The sequence below is a fragment of the Paralichthys olivaceus genome, chromosome 18, assembly GCF_024713975.1.
Source record: "Paralichthys olivaceus isolate ysfri-2021 chromosome 18, ASM2471397v2, whole genome shotgun sequence".
Classification (NCBI taxonomy): Eukaryota; Metazoa; Chordata; class Actinopteri; order Pleuronectiformes; family Paralichthyidae; genus Paralichthys; species Paralichthys olivaceus.
In genome coordinates, this window is record NC_091110.1 from 2,513,173 (window position 1) to 2,533,372 (window position 20,200).

At 40.4% G+C, this 20,200-nt stretch overlaps 1 protein-coding gene across 2 annotated transcripts in view; it reads left to right on the plus strand.

Annotated features, from left to right (window-relative positions):
- Positions 1-20,200, plus strand: part of grk3 (G protein-coupled receptor kinase 3) — a 60,455-nt gene that overhangs the window by 24,686 nt on the left and 15,569 nt on the right. For both annotated transcript variants that reach the window (XM_069513418.1, XM_069513417.1), the window contains exons 3-13: positions 6,401-6,474; positions 6,635-6,736; positions 8,516-8,590; positions 10,887-10,948; positions 11,045-11,096; positions 12,234-12,325; positions 12,428-12,527; positions 13,000-13,078; positions 13,916-14,046; positions 14,989-15,083; positions 16,220-16,327. In XM_069513418.1, coding sequence (XP_069369519.1) covers positions 6,401-6,474; positions 6,635-6,736; positions 8,516-8,590; positions 10,887-10,948; positions 11,045-11,096; positions 12,234-12,325; positions 12,428-12,527; positions 13,000-13,078; positions 13,916-14,046; positions 14,989-15,083; positions 16,220-16,327 — 970 coding nt within the window. The remainder of the gene's footprint in view (positions 1-6,400; positions 6,475-6,634; positions 6,737-8,515; positions 8,591-10,886; positions 10,949-11,044; positions 11,097-12,233; positions 12,326-12,427; positions 12,528-12,999; positions 13,079-13,915; positions 14,047-14,988; positions 15,084-16,219; positions 16,328-20,200) is intronic.

Below are 20,200 nucleotides of genomic sequence, written 5' to 3' on the forward strand. Positions count from 1 at the left end.
AGGGGGATTCAAATTTACTGTTTACGATGTGTACACAGAAAATGCTGAGAAAACATTTATTGCATGTGAGCTTATATATGCTTTGGTTTTCAGGCATCAGCCCTCTGAAACTCAAACAGTTTCTGAGTGTTGTCTTTGTTTTTTGCCCTTGTCGCATATTTACCCACTGTGGTTATTCACCTCTATTGAATAAGCATAAACATGGCAGGAAGGAGAGAGAACTCAAAAATGTCTCTTGTGCTGCATTGCACTTGTAATGGCGTACATCTTTAAGCAGACTCCTTAGTGATTCATGCAAACAGCATTTGTAAAATAGACATGGAATAAAGTGATTTTGATGAAATGTCATAATCTAATGGCTGACGGAAGCAAATGTGACACATGACGTCATCATTATGGGGCAGCTGTGGCAGTGGGAGGAGTGGGTGGTCCACTGTCAAGGTCAGTGGTTAGATCCTTAGCTCCTCTATTTCGCATGCTTTAGTGTCCGAGGTCAAGATACTGAACCCTAAATTTCCCCTTACAGTTGTGCCGGCAGTGTATGGTTGGTGTGTGATAGAACATGGGCAGCATATAGCAGCGCTGTACGAATGTGTGTGAATGTGACTTGTACAGTAAAGTGCTTTGAGTGGTCGATAAGATTATAAAATCACTATATAAATGCATTCCGTTTAACATTCATGAACCAGCAGAAGGCTGAAAATGTAGTCATACTGAGAAATGGTGCAGTTTTGGCTTCCAGCTAATAGAGTGCATAGATGTCAGTCCCCTAAACCGGTCTTGATGTTTTTCCTCATCAAGATCCATAAATTATTCACTAAGAAATTATTGAAAAATCTTGCAATCTTAAAGAAAGTGAAAAAAATCCCTTGATCTGCCCCCTGATCTGGGTCTACAACAACATTTAATCGTTTTTTCTCTGACCCACACTGTATCCTTCCTCCAATTTTCATAGTACACAAATAAATACTTGCAGAAGGTGTTGGTTAACAAAAGCTTGACCACTCCTGGAACATGTAAAGCACTGCTGAATGGCCAAATTACGGCATATCTAAGTAGTCTTAACTCATTTCTTAGATAACGACATACGATATTCTTTGCTCAGACGAGCAGCGACTACGCTGTCAATTAAGGGATTCAGACTGGGGCTAATAGGACAAAAGCAATGGCAAACAAGAGTCACCTGTATGTTACTGTGGATTTATTTATGAAAGTGTGCTAGTGTTATATCTGAAATCCACCTTGTTTCAAGTTCAAATCAAATTGACCGTCGTTTAGCATCTTTTCACCTGGCAGTGTGGGTCTTCACCCTCTGCTCATGGGTAATCGCTGTTAGAGGGCAGCGAGATTGGGAGAATACTTAACATTGTTTGCTAATCCTGGTGTTGTGCTTGAATGAATATCCGTCACATTGTGCAGTACATGCACATGCACTCCCACACAAACACACTGTGGTCGGCTCGGTGTTGGGTCTCTTCCACCAGTAAAGGTCATTGTATGTATAATGCAACACAGTCAAGTCGAACATGAGCCTTGAATAAGAAGAAACCTCCTTTTCCCTTTACATAAATTTAATCGTAAGAAAAAGGAATAAATGGAGAGTGACATTTTCAAAGAATCTTAACAGTCGTTGTGAATTCATAGTAAGGGGGAAATGTATAACTGAAAGACAGAAGTAGTCACTTACAGTAAAATAAAAACCACAATCTCTTTTGTATTATGTTTTTATGAGACCTGATGTTGAGTCAACATTTACATGTGGGCCACACGAGTGAATGAAGCAGTGGTGAAAACATGGTTTGGCGTGTGCTTCATGAGAGATCAAGCAAAGCACAATTGTGAAACACTCAAATAAGTCTGATAGTGTGGACCCATTTCTGAGGCATGGGTATCTTGTTAGATCTGCAGATTTTGATTGTACCATTTTCAGTATCAAAACGCCTGCCAATTATTTATCTCAAATATCCTTCACAAATTCTATGAATGTTTTTGTTATATAGGACAAACAATTAAACCTGCAGATTGTCTATGTTAAACTACAAATTGAAAGGCTGGAATTATGACCTTTTTTATTATTTGATAGATAATCAAAATAGCTGCAAAATGTTATGAGACTGAATGTCACAACTGTCATTTATTTAGGCAGGTTCAGCTTTCATGCCGTACATCACTGCACTTTTTGTTGAAGCATCATCGAATCATCTTCTGCATCAAAGCATTGTTGTAATTGAAATAAAGAAGCAGACTGTCCCATGTCAACCTTACACTCAGGCTACATCTATATCTATATATATGTTACTTTTTTAAACCAAAATGATCTCTGCCCAGGCGAGTATTTTCGGCTCTCTGTCCACACACTGAAACCACATATCACATGACCATTCATGTACACTTGGCATTATTCGTGGTGTGTCAATACAAACAGGAAGCAGATTGTCTACTATGCAGTTGGTTTCTTAGTTACTGAAACATGTGCAAAAGAAGCAGCAATGGTGAAAAGTAGGAACTGTGATGTCTTTATTTTTGCCACTGGACGTCACATTGTGACCGGAATCAAATGTGGATAACTGCATGATCATTTCTGATAGACAGACCATGACTGTGTATAAAGATTAATGACATGATGATTCCCTAAAAGTGAAGCCAAAGGGCCTTCATTCACGGTGAAATGTCATGAGTGACAGATGAGACTGACTTGCGTGTTTATCGGTGAGACTGCACAGACTCTGGCTTCAAATGTCGTCTTCGGTACAAGAGGTCAGAGTTCATAACGTGGATATTTAAGTTCATTTCCTAAAAGTGGGCCATATGGGCCAGGCTAAAACGCTGCCCTGGAGTTTTCAAAATAAAACAGGACCAGAAGCGTTTCCAAAGAAAATTAGTTGATTGATCCATAAATCGTTTGACAAACATTGTTTTGATTATTGTATATAAAAATGCCATCATCCAAGGAAATGTGACCCGATTGTTTCTCTGAGGTCGATACAACCCTATTCATCTGTATCTGAGGAGATCTTGAAACATCAACAGTCATTACTGACTGATGCTTGGAGCAGTGGAAATAAAGCAGAAAAGACTTGACTGAGTCATTCACATTCTGTCTGACTAAGGATATCATGCCATTGAAAGTTGTAGACGATGTAGGATTGATGTACACTAAAGATGCATGGTGCTTCGCAACGGTGCATTTAAAAAAAAAAAAAAGAGAGACCACGCCTTGTCTAAATGTGTGATCAGCCACTGAAGCTGAAAGGGCTTCAAAGTTTCCCAAATCAACATTTTTGAATATTGGTAATGCATCCTGGCTGTAGCTTCCATCCTTCCTCCAGCAGTCCTACCTGTTCAACAGTGAGGCTTAATGCTGCCTGCGATGATGGAAGACAGAGGCCGTTGTCAGAACAAGCCAGTTCGCTATTTTTAGGCAGTTCAGGTGATTTCACTAATGAGACAAAGCTCAGAGGAACTCATGTCTGATTTGGTGTGTGTGTGTGTGTGTGTGTGTGTGGGTGTGTGTGTGTGTGTGTCTCTGGAAGAGGCCATTTGTTGAATTAGCTGGTCAGTGTTGAAGTGTTCAACGATTAAGGTTAATCCTTGAATCTCTGTGATGTAAGATCTGTCGTTTTCCTCTCTGTCCCTCTCTCTTAATTCCTTGCTCACACATTCAGTCCTTGCTGTTTGAAACCTGTGTGTGTGTGTGTGTGTGTGCGTGTGCGTGTTTTGGGAGGAGGGAGGGGGTTGTCAGTAGCACCCATTCTGCAAACAAGGATGCCCCGTGCACTCGGCTGTGTACATACACCATGTGTGGATGCATGTGAGTCCGTTGATTTGTATAAGCCTTTTAGTGTGGGCTTTGGAGCAGAGGGGAAATGATGCATCAAGTCTGGAGGAGCGATAAAGCAGAGGGGAAGACGTGAGAATTTACGATAGCAGGCGCAAGGCCCAAAACAAATAGCTTGTGCACTTCAAAACTGAATCAGTGAGCCCGCTAAGTTAAAGCAAAAGCCATTTTTTAGAAGCATGAGGCTGTATGTCATATAATTAAACAATTGTAAATTCTCAGAGGGTTGCAGAGGACTTTATATGCCTTGGCTGCAGAAAGAATCAGGTTTAGCCTTTCATGCAACATAGAGAGAATGTATTTTCTCACATTTCAAAAGAAACTCTAACCTGCCTCTGCTTCAATTTGCTGTAGATTAGGGACACAGGTAAGGATTATTTACCCCATCAATCCATGTGGCAATCATTTTTTGAGTAGTCTATGAATTGTTTTGTCAGCAGTAAGACAAATCTGTAACAGTTCCATGAAGTCCGAGGGGACATCGCGTAAAGGTTTAGGAATTTTCTGCCCACAATATAAAACATACTGAATTTGCCATCACATAAGACTGAGATAAAGAGAAAATGACAAGTTAAATTCAAGGAATGCTTTAAATCTTTAATTAATTGATTATGAAAGTAATACTTTTTGACTTTACCATTGATCATCTAATTGCAAGTTCAGTCTTTACTTTAACTTTCCCTTTTGGTCCTGATTCTCCAAAAATCACATCCGTTGGCTGGTCGCACACTTTCCAACTACTTTAACTTGGTGTGCACTGCATGCAGCTAAAGCATATTCAATCACATATCAGCTTGAGGCAAGAGACCATAGACAGGTCCGTCTATACAGACATCTGTATAATCCATCAAAAATACTATAAATGAAGGAGCACTCAGATTCTCAGATGGCTCCTGGAGGAAGATTAAAGAGACTGTTGGTAAAGACAAGACTTTCTGCTAGAAACTACGGGGAAAAAAGTTCAGGTCAACGATTTAATCTATTGACAAGATGAAAACTATATCGACAATCATTAAAAAAATGTTGTCCACTTTTAGGCAAAGATACAATAAAGTTGGGACAATTTCCAGGCATGTGTTGCAGTAAAACTGAATACCATTGGTTTTTTGACAAATGGCCCTAAACTATTGATTCAGTTTACACCACCATCCGACATCTTACAGACCAAACAACTAATTTATTAATTGAAAAACATATCCGGCAGCCATACTTCTGGACGTGGTTGGCAGTGATTAAGGTCGTTGTGACAATCACATATATTCTTCTTCTTGTGTCTTCCAACATTTCTTTGGTCAGGTCAAGTCTTACTTGCTGCACTTGCAACACAATGTCCTTTAAGGCCCCCAGGAAGGTTAATGTGACTGACTAGACCCGTGATTGGTGTCAAGAGTGAGATCTTGTTAGCTTTCTATCTTTGCTAATACCTGATGTTAATCAGGCAAAGCCACAGAGCCCAGCATTCTACGGAAACACGAGGTGCCACTGTGTCTCAGCAACAGCCTGCTGTGGCCATGTGGCTGCTAAGCTCATTGCTCGTGTGTCTCTTGTCTCTGTCACCTTGATCTTTCCTGTCGCCACATGTACATATGAGGGAAACTGTTGCAGGCGGTAAATAGGTGTCAGGGGATGGCCTCAAGGCCAGCAGCATATAGCCAGTAGTCACAAAAGCAATTACCATGGCAACAGTGCGTCTCATCTCTGCAGGCAACATGGAAGCGTTTTTGTTCCCTGCTGTCCCACCCTCCTCTTTCTCAGATAATGTTTCATTGAGCATGGATTTGTCGACCCATCACGAGGTTTTTATCCATTGTTTGTGTGTTAGAGTGCAACACAGTGTCATTTTCAGCCAATAATGCCTGGTGCCATTTTCTGTTATTATGAGTGTGTGTGTTTGTGCCAATAGCAGCCCGAATAAGAACAAGACATCCTTAATCCGTTATTAAGGCTAATACAGTAAATGATGCTGCCCTTCCTTCGTGTTTATGTGGTGTTACAGCTGTATACCTCTGTGTGTGTACATCTGTTCGACACATTGGACCATCCAACAGGTGTAAAATCACCTACCGCAGGTTAAGAGACATCATATCAGAAATTTTGTAGTAATTTTGTAGTACCAGTGATGCTGAATTTCTACGATTCTCAATATCAAATTCAATACCACAGCAAAAATAAGACTATTGCGCGCACACACACACAGCTGTTGCTAATCTAACGTGTGTAATGTGTACACAGAATCTTCTGCCATTTATTACAGTTGTGTAACATTTGTTTAGTTTTTTCTAATTGAGGATCTATTGTAGACTTTGTAAGTCATTGTTCCCACAAATACAAACTGTTGCATGCTTATAAATAAATGCAGGTAACTATTTTGGTCTTGCAAAGTGTTGGACCAGCAGGTTGACCGTCATGGCCAACTCCAGAACTTCACTGCTGTCCTCTTTAAAACGTACACAGTATTCTGTACTTTCATCACAAATTCAGTGTAACCAGCAGGGAGTGTTTGTAAGGCAGTTAACAGCAGCATTGCTTATCTCTCCTCACTGTTTCTCTTTTGTCCTTCAGGCTTCTTACTGTTTAAGGACTTCTGTATGAATGAGATTGACGAGGCCGTGCCACAGCTCAAGTTCTACGAAGAAGTAAGTCTAAAGAGTCCCGTGTGTGCAAGATTAGAGGGCTTCATGGGATGGACGAGAGATTATGCCTGTAATCCACTCATTCAGATTTAGCTCACCCAGGAAGTGCTTTGTGTTGTTTTGTTGGGAACTTTTAAGATGACCCCATGCGTCTCTCTTTCAGATTAAGGACTACGAGAAGCTGGACTCGGAGGAGGAGAGGTTTAGTCGCAGCCGACAGATTTACGACGGCTATATCATGAAGGAGCTCCTGTCCTGTTCACATGTAAGGACAACAGCCTCAGATCCATGCTGTGTCACTAATTCACTCTGGGTCGAGTGCGCATGTGGACACTGAACACATGTGGTGGGATGAGGAGTGCTTCTGTCTGCGGTTGGTTAATGCAGTGTTTCCAACCAGGGAAAATAAAAGCATTAAAATCTCACACTGGAATCAGGCAATGTTTCCATAGAAATTTGACAAATGATTTATTTATCAGAATGGCCGTGGATTCACTATCTGTCATTTGACAGCTCTACTTATGAGTGGAAATCACTCTTTGTTTAAGTTGCTCAAAGCTCATGGACGAATGAAATGGGAACAGCTACCAGACAGAATGAACCCTCTACACTCAAACACAAGCATTCAAAGCCAGAACATCATACATACATTATATATGTACTTGCAGTTCTATGATTTCTGGACTCACTGAATTCCATTAGATTAACACAAAGTACACTGGCAATCAGGGAATATTGATAAATCATACAAATCTATGTTAGTTAATGTTGTCTTGTTAAATCTACCTACTCTTCTCTTTTTCTCTTTCTTTCTTTCTCTCTCTCACTCCCTCCCTCCCTTTTGCCCGCGCTGGGTGTTGCCACGTGACTCCACTTCCTGTAACAGTCGTTTCGATTTGATTATATACATTCTGCACAGTCATGTAATTCTTGACATTTCAGCAGCGGTGTTGTGGTATAGATGTGTGTAGTGGAAACACTGCTCATCTTCTTATGCACACCGACATTAGAACCAGTTTAATAAAGCCTGAAGATGAATCTTTCGTCAGATGAGTCTACATGGTAATGAAGATGTTTCTCTTCGCAGGGCACATGAGGTCTGCCACCTCTCATCTTGGCCAACTGCATGGGTGAAATGATGAATATGCAGCAAAGGGCCGCAAATTGAGCACGCAAACAAAAATTGATGAATCGAGACCCCCAGCTAAACATGTCATTTTATGCTCGCACACTCAGACAAGACCAAGCAGGCAACAGATAGTTCTATTATAAGACAGTGATTAGATATCATCAAAACATTAACGGCAAATTAAGTTTTTCTGTGTGAGAACAGAAACACTTTTCCTACACCATTCATTTTCAACTCCTCCCTCTCGGGTGCCAAATATCTCTGCTGGGCATTGTGGTTCTATCTGTAAATGTGCTGTCATGTCTGAATACAGCAACTTTTCAACAGCAACTCAACTCCGTCTCTGTGACAGAAAGCCATCTCTCAGGGGGATGAAGCCAGCAGTGATACATATTCAGTGTCTGAAAAGGAGTTTGAATGCATCACCTGGATCCGCTGGACCATCAATGCTGCTCTGGACAAATGAAACTGCTCTGTCCCCATAGAAGACATTTAAAACACTCGACTGCACTTAAGCACATGATACTCTATGGACGGAGCCCAGAAAGAAAAGTAGAAAAAGTGGAATTAGTTTTAAGTTACCATTTGAAAGTCATGTATTTGAACACAGGGAGCTGATTGGAAATCCTTGCAGAGTGCCTCCACCTGGCCTTAGACAGTGAGGTCACACTGCAGCATGTTCAGTCCTGCAAAGCAATGGTTTTGAAGTAAGGCAAAGTTGGTGCTTGCTGCTAATGGCTAGTTATTGACCACACCGCGCATAAACACACACACTGCAGATGTTGGTCGTCCTCGGTAGAGGCATCTCTTACAATCCTTGTTGTGTTGCATTAAACAGAAAAAACAGAACTGGAATAACTTCTGAAGCTGAAGATTTAAAATGACCCTTCCTTTTTTTCCTACTCTGTTTTTCAGCCGTTCTCTAAGAAAGCAGTGGACCATGTGCAGAGTCACTTGGCAAAGAAACAGGTTCCGCCAACTCTCTTCCAGGTAAAAGACCTTGTTTCTGAATCTTTTTTATCTGTCACTTTATTTTTTCATTCAGATTCAACAACAGCAAATACAGAAACTATGATTGCTGTTTAAAGTATTTGTTAATTTAAAGAGACAAAGAATAAGTTATTTTTCATAGCAGACATTGTGATATAATAAATCATGACAGGAGTCTATAATGGAGCTCAGCTTAAAGGTACAGTGTGTAGAATTTAGTGATACCGAGTGGCTAAGTTGCATGTTGCAGCTGAACACCCCTCACCTCACCCTCTCCTTCCAAACATGAAAAAGAACCAGTGGTGGCCTTCACTTTTCATAAAAACTCAAAAGGTGTTTAGTTTGTCCAGGTTGCACTAAAGTAAAAAACATGGCGGCCCATGGAGGACCCCCTCCATGTAAATATAAAGTATTTAAATATAAAGGGCCTTTTCTGGGGTAAAGAAAACTATAATTCATACAATTTAGATGAAATGAACTAGTGAAAACATCATGAGGATTATTCTACATCATTCATCATTCTAATCTTACACACTGAACCTTTAAGTTTTTATTTTCACAATAAAACTGCACAGAAAACGATTTCAGCACAACCAACGGTTTGTGTCAGGGGCCGTATCCTGACGGATTAAAATGATGATTGATGATGATATTTTTGTACTTTACCCCCTCAGCTTATTTGAGGGTGTAAATTACACACTCACAGACACGTACTCTGCAGGGCTTATTTTTAAACTGTAGTTTTTGTGCTTCCTCAAAATAAATTTGTGTCAGGGCTGGGCAATGTGACAAATTGTTTCATCACAATCTTTGTATTTTTTATATCACTTAATGTTCCCTTTAACTTTAAATTCCCTATTAGTTGACTTTGAACATAATAAAAACCAACATTTGTCTGAGCTGTATACAGAAAATCTGTTTACATAAATAAAACCATTCAGTATAAATCCATATTAATCACGAAGTGTGAAATTTATAACTTGGTTCAATACTTTAATCAGTTTTAATTGTCCGTTTGTTATTTAGGATATCAGTAAATTTATGATTTTGTGCAGAGAATTAAAGTTTATTGCTGCAGTGTGTCTTGAGTCCAGGGGCTAGGTCTAATCGTTGATGAGACTGTAAGTGGTTGTGTTAATTTGTACAGTGCTTTTCAACAACAAGGCACTTAAATGAACATTACGTAAGACATAGAGAGACACTAATGCACAGTATGAAGAAAACTAAGATCATTTGAAGACACGTAAACATGATTTTAAAAAAGTAAAATAATAAAGTGGATGAAAAATGTGATACAAGAGGTTACACAACAAGTTACAGTTTCATGTCTCTTGGTGACCTGGCCCTGTCTCAATGTTTCTAGATGGAGCATTAAGTAGACAAAGTATTTCCACACCACTGACATCTTGTTACCTCATTTACCCAAGGCAGCCCTTCCATATTGCTGTTTCCTCAGAGGGAGTACTCTTCTGTGCTACCTTTCTATTCAGCCCTTAATACCGACGCGGCAGCATGTGGCGTGTTTGTTTGTTTGTGCTCTCTTTCTGTGACGTGATTGGCTGCAGACACATTGTCCGGCAACGTGCTCTGTCGACAGTTTGACAGTTTCTCATTTCCTTGTGGAGGAAATGTTACTAAAGAAAAAAAAATCACTCCTGTTGCCCGGCACTAGTTCCTGGTATGCATTTATGTTTTCCAGCTCTATCAATAGTATATTTATACCGCTCATTCTCAGGGTCATTACATATTTAGTGCAGTGCAAAGCATCAGTTGCCAAACAGCCACCAAGGAAAATAAAATACAGAAGAGAAACAAGAGATGTTTTCGTTCACAGTGAATCTAATCCAACCTTTCAGTAAATCTAATCAACAAATCCCTCTTTTGGATTATAACATGGCTTTTACTTTGTAAAATTATCCCTTGCCTGAACTTTCTGTCAGAGATATCAAATCTATTTCCTGTATATATTTGTTAGACTTCAGGGTTCCTCAAGTTTTACACTCAGCTGGAACATAGAGGTGTCTGTGGAGTGCCCTTGTCAAAACGCAGAGATGTGACTGTTCAGTGAGAGTTTCTGTGAACGGGTTTGCTTTAACAGCAGACATTTTTAAGGTCTGGCCACAGGAAATGTGGCAGAGGCAGACACCTTGAGTCCAGTTCAGTCAACATAACAATGCAAAGAAGATATATTCACATACATTTGTAAAGAATTTTTATCACATAGTTACTGAGGCGCCAGAGCAGACGAAACACTGGAGCTGAGCTACTGTTTATATGTCTGTTCCCCCCCCTGCAGCCATACATAGTGGAGATCTGTGACAGCCTGAGAGGGAATATCTTCCAGAAGTTCATTGAGAGGTGAGACAATGATGTCAGAGGTGGAGGAACTTTCACCATTCGTTCAACATATCACAGTATATTCACATTTTATTGCCTCTCCTCTTTTTTCCTTAGTGATAAGTTTACTCGCTTTTGCCAGTGGAAGAACGTGGAGCTCAACATTCATGTGAGTATGAGCTTTTACTGCGACTGTCACACCTGCAGTTTGACGCTTTTGGTCCAAAAGAGTCTTACTGGGTCTAAGGCTTTGCCAGTATGTCTACAGGTATTTAACACAGGACAGATATCTGTATGTGAATGATAACGTGCAACACAGATAGTCACTCACTTATATTTGGTGGGATAATCATGCTCTTTTTAAAACTACAGTTCCTTCATCCTGTTTGGGGATTTTAACAGTAAATTAGCTTCGCCCTCTTTTCCCATTCCCTTACAAACATGTCTGATCCAGACCAAAAAGAAAAAAAAACACACTTCCATTTTTTAGGTCCAGTCCATTTCACGCTGACTTAATATAATTGCACCAAGAGGTGTAAACATTACATCACATGGGCTGCCAGGTACCTCATTCACCGGGGCAGCCTTACTGACTCATCCTGCATCATCAGCAGCAGCATCAAAGTCTAAATAATGTGTGCTCCAGCAAGTCACACGTGTCACGTCATCACGCCTAAGTGTTTGTTTATTTTCTGCGGCGTTGCAAGGAGTCCACACAGAAATGTGGTGGTGCTCATGGGCGGGACGAGTCCAGGCTGCTTTTAGACCTTAAATGTCATAAGTACAGATGCACAGGTTGCAACACAAAGCTAGAAAACAAATAAAATAGTGGTGCTTTTACTATATATATATACATATATATATATATATATATATATATATATATAAACAAAGAGTCACTAATTTAATAAAACAACTGATAGTAGAGTTCATAAATGATCAGGAGTAAAAAGACAATAAAAATATCACAAAATATCTGGTTCTCTGAGGTGGAGGTGAATGACACCACCCAAGATGCATTTCAGGTTAGAAACCTTCACTTGGATTTGATTATGGTGGTCAGAGGTCACGTTCATGGTGAGGGTTGAGAGAATGTCTTCAAATTTGGTACAAACATACACTTGGACTCAAAGACGAGCTGATTAGATTTTGGTGGGCTAGGTCAAGATGTCGAGGTCACTGTGACCTCTCAAAACACCACGCCACACTGCAATATTAAAAAATAAAATAAAATTCCGGGTCAGTGTTGATCAATTCACCAGCTACTCCCACAGTAGACTCACATGTTCCCTCTGTCCTTCTTCAGCTGACCATGAATGACTTCAGTGTGCATCGGATCATCGGCAGGGGAGGCTTCGGAGAGGTGTACGGCTGCAGGAAGGCCGACACGGGGAAGATGTAAGAAAGCTGCACGCACGGCTGATGGATACAAGTGAAATACGAATCGGAGGGGAAAAAGCACACAATAATGCTGTGGCCATTTTGTCATTCTAATGTCAGGTATGCCATGAAGTGTTTGGACAAGAAGAGGATCAAGATGAAGCAGGGGGAGACTCTAGCACTCAATGAGAGAATCATGCTGTCATTAGTCAGCACAGGGGTGAGTGATGCAGCACAGTAGTTTCCATGCCATGCGGCTCCATAATTCTACACTACTAGATTTCTGTACTTTAACTACTCTGAATTTATTAGACAGGTAAAGATACGACTTACCCCACAGAATGCCTATACATTAATAAACTTAAAATTATATTCCCCACACACACATTCATACAATGCAGCACTTTCGCTATCATACTTTACTCTGCAGTATCTAGCCCAAGTTATTGCCCAATATTGTCATTCAAACCATACAATAAAAATTACTTAATATAAATAGGGGGTAGATCATGTCTCTAATCTAATTGTCCGCAAAGGTAAATATGTTAATCCACTATATGACCTAATTTTCGGACTTCATAGTGAGGTCTCCATGACACCAATTACCATGCAACATCATATGATGAGAAATCATTTTCTGATCGATATAGCAGAGAGACAGTTTCTTATCGTGGTCCTCTGTTTGTCCACAGGACTGTCCATTCATTGTGTGTATGACGTACGCCTTTCACACCCCTGACAAGCTGTGCTTCATCCTGGACCTCATGAATGGTAAGGTGACCCGCACAAACACACACACACACACACACACACACACACACACACACACACACACACACACACACACACACACACACACACACACACACACACACACACACACACACAGACACTCAGACACACACGCGCGTCTTTCATTAAACTGCCCTACTTTGTCTGTTCTGAGAATAAGTTTTAATCACCTGATGACCTGAAAGGGCTCAAACTACACAGGCACAGATGCCTGAGTCCTTTAACTGCATGTCATTCCCTGTCTCTCTTTCCCCCCTATTTCCTGTCTGCCCCCCAAAAAAGAGGAAAGATTGGATTACTCATCCTGATGCTGGCCAGTTAGGACATTCCTCCCCTCAAGAATCAAGATTTTGACCTCAGTGATGATGCTTCACACCACAGCGACCTGCTTGTGTTATCCTTCGTAACATCTAATATCAGCCTCCCTTTAAGTACCACCTCATCGTACTCTTTTCCACTCAGTGTTCCCAGACAGTCTCCCAATCAAAGCCTGAGTCACATTTTAAAGTCAACGCTGAACACAGACATCATCATACAGTGTGCAGTTGTGCTCTGAATACAGTGAGTCGATACATGTTAAGGCTCAGACCATTGGGTTGGAGGAAAGAGCTATAGAAGGCTTCTGATTGATTCTCATCTTCTCCCCTGAAAAGATTACCACAACTTATTGACAGACATCGATTGGGACATGAGTTGTTATGAGGTCATGCTAACGCACGTGTGTGTGTGTGTGTGTGTGTGTGTGTGTGTGTGTGTGTGTGTGTGTGTGTGTGTGTGTGTGTGTGTGTGTGTGTGTGTGTGTGTGTGTGTCTTCAGGGGGTGACCTGCACTACCACCTGTCTCAGCATGGCGTGTTCAGTGAGAAAGAGATGCGATTCTACGCGGCTGAAATCATCCTGGGTCTGGAACACATGCACAACCGATTTGTTGTCTACAGAGACCTGAAGGTAGACCTCTCACTCTGATTACATTCTCTTCTTTAGAGCTGTATTTTTAATGCAATTAGAGTTACGACATTTTATAGTAACTCACTAACTGTTTCCACCACAGGGACAAGAGTCTAGATGCATGACTATATCAGCAATTAGCTGAGTCCATCTTTGATTGTTGTTATATTTTGGTGATTCAACATTTTATTTTGCTATTTTAATGGTCCTACATCCTCAAGAATTACTAACATACACACAGACGCATGCACACAATACCTCTTTGAACGTAAACCATTGATGATATTGGCCAATTCTTAAGTCAACTGATCGTTTCAGTTGGCAAAAAACTACAATGAGCTCCTGTTTCAACATTTACATCTGCAATATTTTCCCAAAATTCAGTTACCCCAAAAACTGATAGAAAAGATCACTAGTTGCAGCCCTGCTAAGAAGAGATGCTATGTCATATTTGTGTTGTTTAACAGAGAATGTTATAAATCAGGACAGAGAGAGGAATGACAAGTGACCCTGAATGTCACAGTCCACTGATCCACCTCGACACCCCCGCACGTACTGTTTCAAAGCCCTAGCTTCACTTCAGCCATGTTTTCAACTGTCCTCTGTTTTTCCTCCAAGACCCCTGTTTGGACTGGTTGCCATAATAATAGATATATTTTGCTGGAAGTCAGGGAACAGTTTTAGGTCTTTAATAAACAGTGCAGAACAATGCAGATAATACTCTGAGGCTGAGTGTTGGAAGGGGACAGAGAGTGAGTGAGTCACAGTTTTGCCAAACAGCAGAGGATAGCCAGGACAGGGGGGCTTTCTTTTATTACATGTATCCACACAGAAGTTTTCTCCTGCTGAGCGGAAATTGTAACTTAGATTGTGACTTAGTGAGGTCTCAAACATTTTTTCCTGTCCCAGAGATCTGACTATGTGTCTGTGTGTCCTCTCCAGCCAGCCAATATTCTACTGGATGAACACGGTCATGTTCGTATCTCCGACCTCGGCCTGGCTTGCGACTTCTCCAAGAGGAAACCCCACGCCAGTGTGTAAGTGCTCCTGAAGCTTCTGTTACACAGACGGTTAAGGGCAGGAAATGTTGCACCTTTAGTGTGCCTCTTGTGTAGAAAGGCACAAACATGGCTTTATGGCGACTTTGTTGTCTTACTAAAAACCAACAAATAGTGAGTGGTTAACAGAAATACAACTGGAGAAAAGTTAAACCCCATTCTCACAGGATTTCTCCTGATACAACTCATTCTGTTAGCCTATACAACAAAGCAAAAGTAAAGTAGTATGAGAATGATCAGGTAACAGAGTGACAGAATATATATATATAATATAACAAACAGCATCTATCAGGGATCATTTCAGATCTTGGCGATGTTCATTAGTCAACTGATTCAGTGATTCATAGTTGAGCTGATGTGTGCAGGGAGCTCTAATGTTCAAACAGTCCCAAAGCTTGAGACTCACAGATATTTCTTAACAAATAATATTAATTCTAGAAATCACCATAAGCCAGTTGCTGACTGATTGGCTCTTACTTTTTTTAAATGAGCATGTAGGAGGGCGTAAAGAATATTTAAGGCTGCAAAGATGATTTAAATGTAATTTTATCCCTAAAAAAGTTTGTTCCTTATAGTATAACATACACTAGATACACTAGATTCAAACTGCACTTACATGTATTTTATAAATATGTAATTATTTATACTTAAACTCTATAAAAGATATGAACACATGTACAATAAAGTAGTTCTAAACCATTGGTGCCTTTGCACTGACAAGTAGATCAAGTGATTAATGTTGGTTCAGTACAGTCATTGCAGCATCACTTGTGTTATCAACCATTTCGTTAGGAAAAACAATAAATGCTGCTTTGAACAAATTTTGCAGATCATATACTATTTTAGTCGAGAGAAAAGCTTTGCATGGATGGTTACATGCTTCCAGCACATTGTGGTGTCTCACAAAACCAGCTTCCGTAATTTGCCAGTAGCAGAAACACCATCCGGAACAACAACTTCTATTACGAGGGACAGGGGAAATGTTTTATTACCCACCCCCTTCCCCTCTAATATGAACCCTGTCCAAATGAGGCTGTCGTGTGCGATTCTGCTCTCGTAGTTGTAAAAAGTAATGAGTGTGTGTTTGACATGAACCATTGGTGTGTTTGCTGCAGCGGTACTCATGGTTACATGGCTCCAGAGGTTCTTCAGAAGGGGACGGCGTACGACAGCAGCGCCGACTGGTTCTCCTTAGGCTGCATGCTCTTCAAACTCCTCCGAGGGTAAATACTACATCGTCTCTCTCTGCTCTCCTTTCATTTTTCCTCTTCTGTTTCTCCTCTCTGCTCTATACTCCCACCACATCCTGACTTCATGTACTGCTTTCAAACCTCTTCTGCCACTCTAAGTAGACCTCTTTGAATCTGCTCTCACCGTTCTCTGTATCTCTCGCCGGCTCGTCCTCTGTTTGGTGTGTGTTTGATGTTGTTTGTGTGCTAGTCCGTGTGTGCTTGTTTGATCTCGAGTGTGTAAATGCCAGAGGTCCAGGCCCAGTAGGTCAGATATCAGGTAAAAGGGGGATGTGTGCGTGCGTGCATGTGCATGCATGTGTGTGCATGTGCATGTCTGAGCGAGCAGAAGAAGCGTGTGACGTGTCTTTCCATTGATGTTTGAATCAGTGTGTTTGAACACTGTGTTGGTCTTCACTGAAAGGTTGGCAGTGTGTTTCTACACAATCCTAAACAACTCTAACGGGAGGAAGACACACTGACAGTACAACAGACTGCAACACAACTGTGGTTATAGGTTAAGTTCAGGTTTCCTCAGCACGACATGACCATGCATAATCTTATATATATATATATACTCCACTTTGGAATGACACATGAATTCACTGAAAGCACAGATATCCCAGGTATCAACCAGCACTTAAAGGCAGCATACATTTGTGGATATGTGTGGAGGTGGAGAAGTGAAGAGCAAGTGAAGAGTCCCTAAATGCCACACACAAATGTAACCTTTACCTTCGAGCGGATCAGGTGATCTGTGCACACACATTTAACCATCCACAAATAAAGTAGTTCTGTGGTTTGCACCAACAAATGATTCATTGATGTCATGTTATAATAATACGTACATGATAATATCATGTAAATCAGGGGCCGGCAAGTAGGTTTGGCCGCAGGACATTTTTTGACTGGACTAGTAGATGGATGGGAACATACTGAAAGACTAAATCAAGAAATTGATTTTTTTTAAAAAATGCACCTTAAATGTGTGACAGAGACTGTTACAATGTTAAGTCAATAGATTCACTGTCATCTAATTGTGTTCTGCTGTCAGACACAGACATGCAAGGCAGGATAATCCTACATTAGTAGTGACACTTGATCTGGATCGTGAGATACAGATGTAATGGTAATACGCTGTCAGTGGTTTGCAGTGAGTAACTTCCTGACATTTTAACCTCTAACCCCTCCGGTCAAAGAGCGACATTCATAAGTTACATCTAACCTCTGACGTTTTGTTACAATGACGAGCTTTATTTTAGTCTCCAACTTCAGCTAATCCAATGTGCCTGTGTCACTTTGAAATGATTCCTGACAGTGCTACAGGCACTAGCACCCATGAGTTTTAGCCTCCTTGCTAACACACCAAAACCCAAAGTTGTGATATCCGAGTAGTGTGCAGGACTGAGTCTGTCCACACAACGCAATTTGGCTATTTTGGACGTCTGTGAAGCAATCGGCACAGTCTTCTGACCCAAGTTCACAACTTGCATATTTTGTAGATAAATTATAAAGAGGAAGTGATTCTATGATTGTTGCTGACTTGAGTGAAATCAGCACCCACAACACCCTGGGACTGTCTGTGTCACTACAATATGGGGAAATAAAATGAATCTAACCATCATAATAATCTGATAGGCCTGATATTATTGCTGGTGGGCCAGTTTTGGCCTGGGGGCCACCAGTTGCCTGCCACTGATGTAAACATTTCTGTGTCTCTTAAACCATTTCACGTTCTTTCTTTTGTTTCTCTCAACAATCATGTCAGATTCCTTATCTGGTTATTTTTATCCCTAGATGGCTTTTCAATAAAATCCCCAGAAAATGTACGTCACCACAATACATATTATTACGCTGCTGTGAAGCGCTATATAAATCCAAACCATTTTCCATTGTTATTATTGAGATGTAAAATGACTGTAGATGTGATCCACTCATAAATCAGACCACACTCTGTCCTGAGGTCATTACAGTTTTAAAGTCATGTTAGGACACCGCGCCTTTGTTCTTTCATGAACTTGAACTGGCCCGTTGAAGTCACTGCTGGAAAATGAATCTTTATCCACAAAACATTCCAGTCCGAAACCTTAAAACATTTCCATGCTTTATCACACACGCTCAAATGGATCCTGGAATAACTTGTCTGATCACAGCCATGAAGTTGGGCCTTGGATGTATTGATTACCACACCTCTGGTCCTCAGCAGTAGTTCTTGGTGTCATTTGGCTCTGGCTGATGAATTGGAGTCACTGCAGATGTAATTTAAAAGCTGCGGTTGTCTCATTAACACTGTCAGTTGTTTGATCACTTATAAATTCTACGGCTTAATATATGGGTCCCTGAAGGAGCTTCAACTGCCCGTCTATAAAAACATCTATCCCAGTGTTTATTCTCACCTCAACTTACCTTACCTCCCTCAGAAATCTCCAATGTCGCTGCTCTGCTGCTGGAATCGATTCTCAGCACTCAAACAGACAGTTTTGACCCAGACTGCCGCACTGAACCTCTTCCGACCTTATGAAAAAGTTCTTAGTTGGGAGTTATATTTTCTTCCTGGGCCCTGTACCTGGAGTCCTTCTGCCTTTCAGGGTAATGGACACATTTCTAAATTCCTTTTTAATAACATAGTTTAGCTGGTTAATAGGATGATAACAAGACCATATACATTTTTTCATTAGCTATATATAACGTATACATATAAAGGATTTATGGATTTAAACAATTATATAATCCATATAATTGTTTTAAATGTTCTGCCTCAGTTGTGATACAAACATACTGCTCAACCCTTATCAGGTATACATTACCTACAGTTTTAACGTCTCATCTCCCCAAAAATGTCATCCCATCTGCTGCCATGTTTCTAACACTGCATGCCAGAGTGGAACATTTATCTCTTTTTATCAGAAACTTTTGTGGGTAGGTTTGTGGGTCACTTTTGTAGGTTCTGAGTCACTTCTCTTAACTTCACTGGAAATCACTCCTTTCAACTTTTATGGAGGTAGTTCTGGTTCATAACATAATCAATATCCTTAAACCTGCCACTGAGTTGCTGCTCCTCGAGTAAAACATCAGAACAGAGCAGGTGAGTCTAGTTCTGGATCAGCCTGGTGGTGTCGGGGTGTTTATACAACACAATCCTAGCACACATGCAGGACGCACTAATGTGAAGACTAAAAGAAACCCTAAATATGAGAATAATTGAATGTGAATCAACTGAATGTCTGTCATTATAATATGATGATTGGAGCTTCATCAGCAGCTGTGACACAGCTCATGGAGGCAATTCATTTACTTGAAAACCTTCACATTGCATCAAACATTTATTTTGAACCTCCCTGGAGCCGAAACTGAGTCATATTGGAACACGAAGGCAGATTTTTCAATGTAACTTCCGAAGCTTCATTTAGGAATCAGTGGAAAAGAGGCTCCTTGTAACGTGTTTCAAGATGCAGCTACTAATGCAACTTACAGACTCCATGACAACGTTATACTTCTGTCAGACTTTGATTTAATGTGAATTTTACAGATCATTCAAGCAGCTGCAGCAAAACATTTTATCCAGTTAGTGATTTGAAATTAAAGTAGGCAATTTTATAATTGGGGGTCAGGCAGGACAGTGTCCCAACTAAAATCTGATTGTCTGTCGCTGTCCTGTCAGTAGTCTTTTTTTTATTATTAATTAAACTAAAGTCTAACAATTCCGACTATAAATATGATAATTTTTTTATTATTTTTTTATATTTTCTTACACAACGTCCTTTGAAGCAACCACTTTCTAAACATATTCAATGATGTGTGGCTTTGCTCAACGTTGTAGAGCTAACAGAAAATAAGGAATGACTTAAATATGAACCTTACTGAATC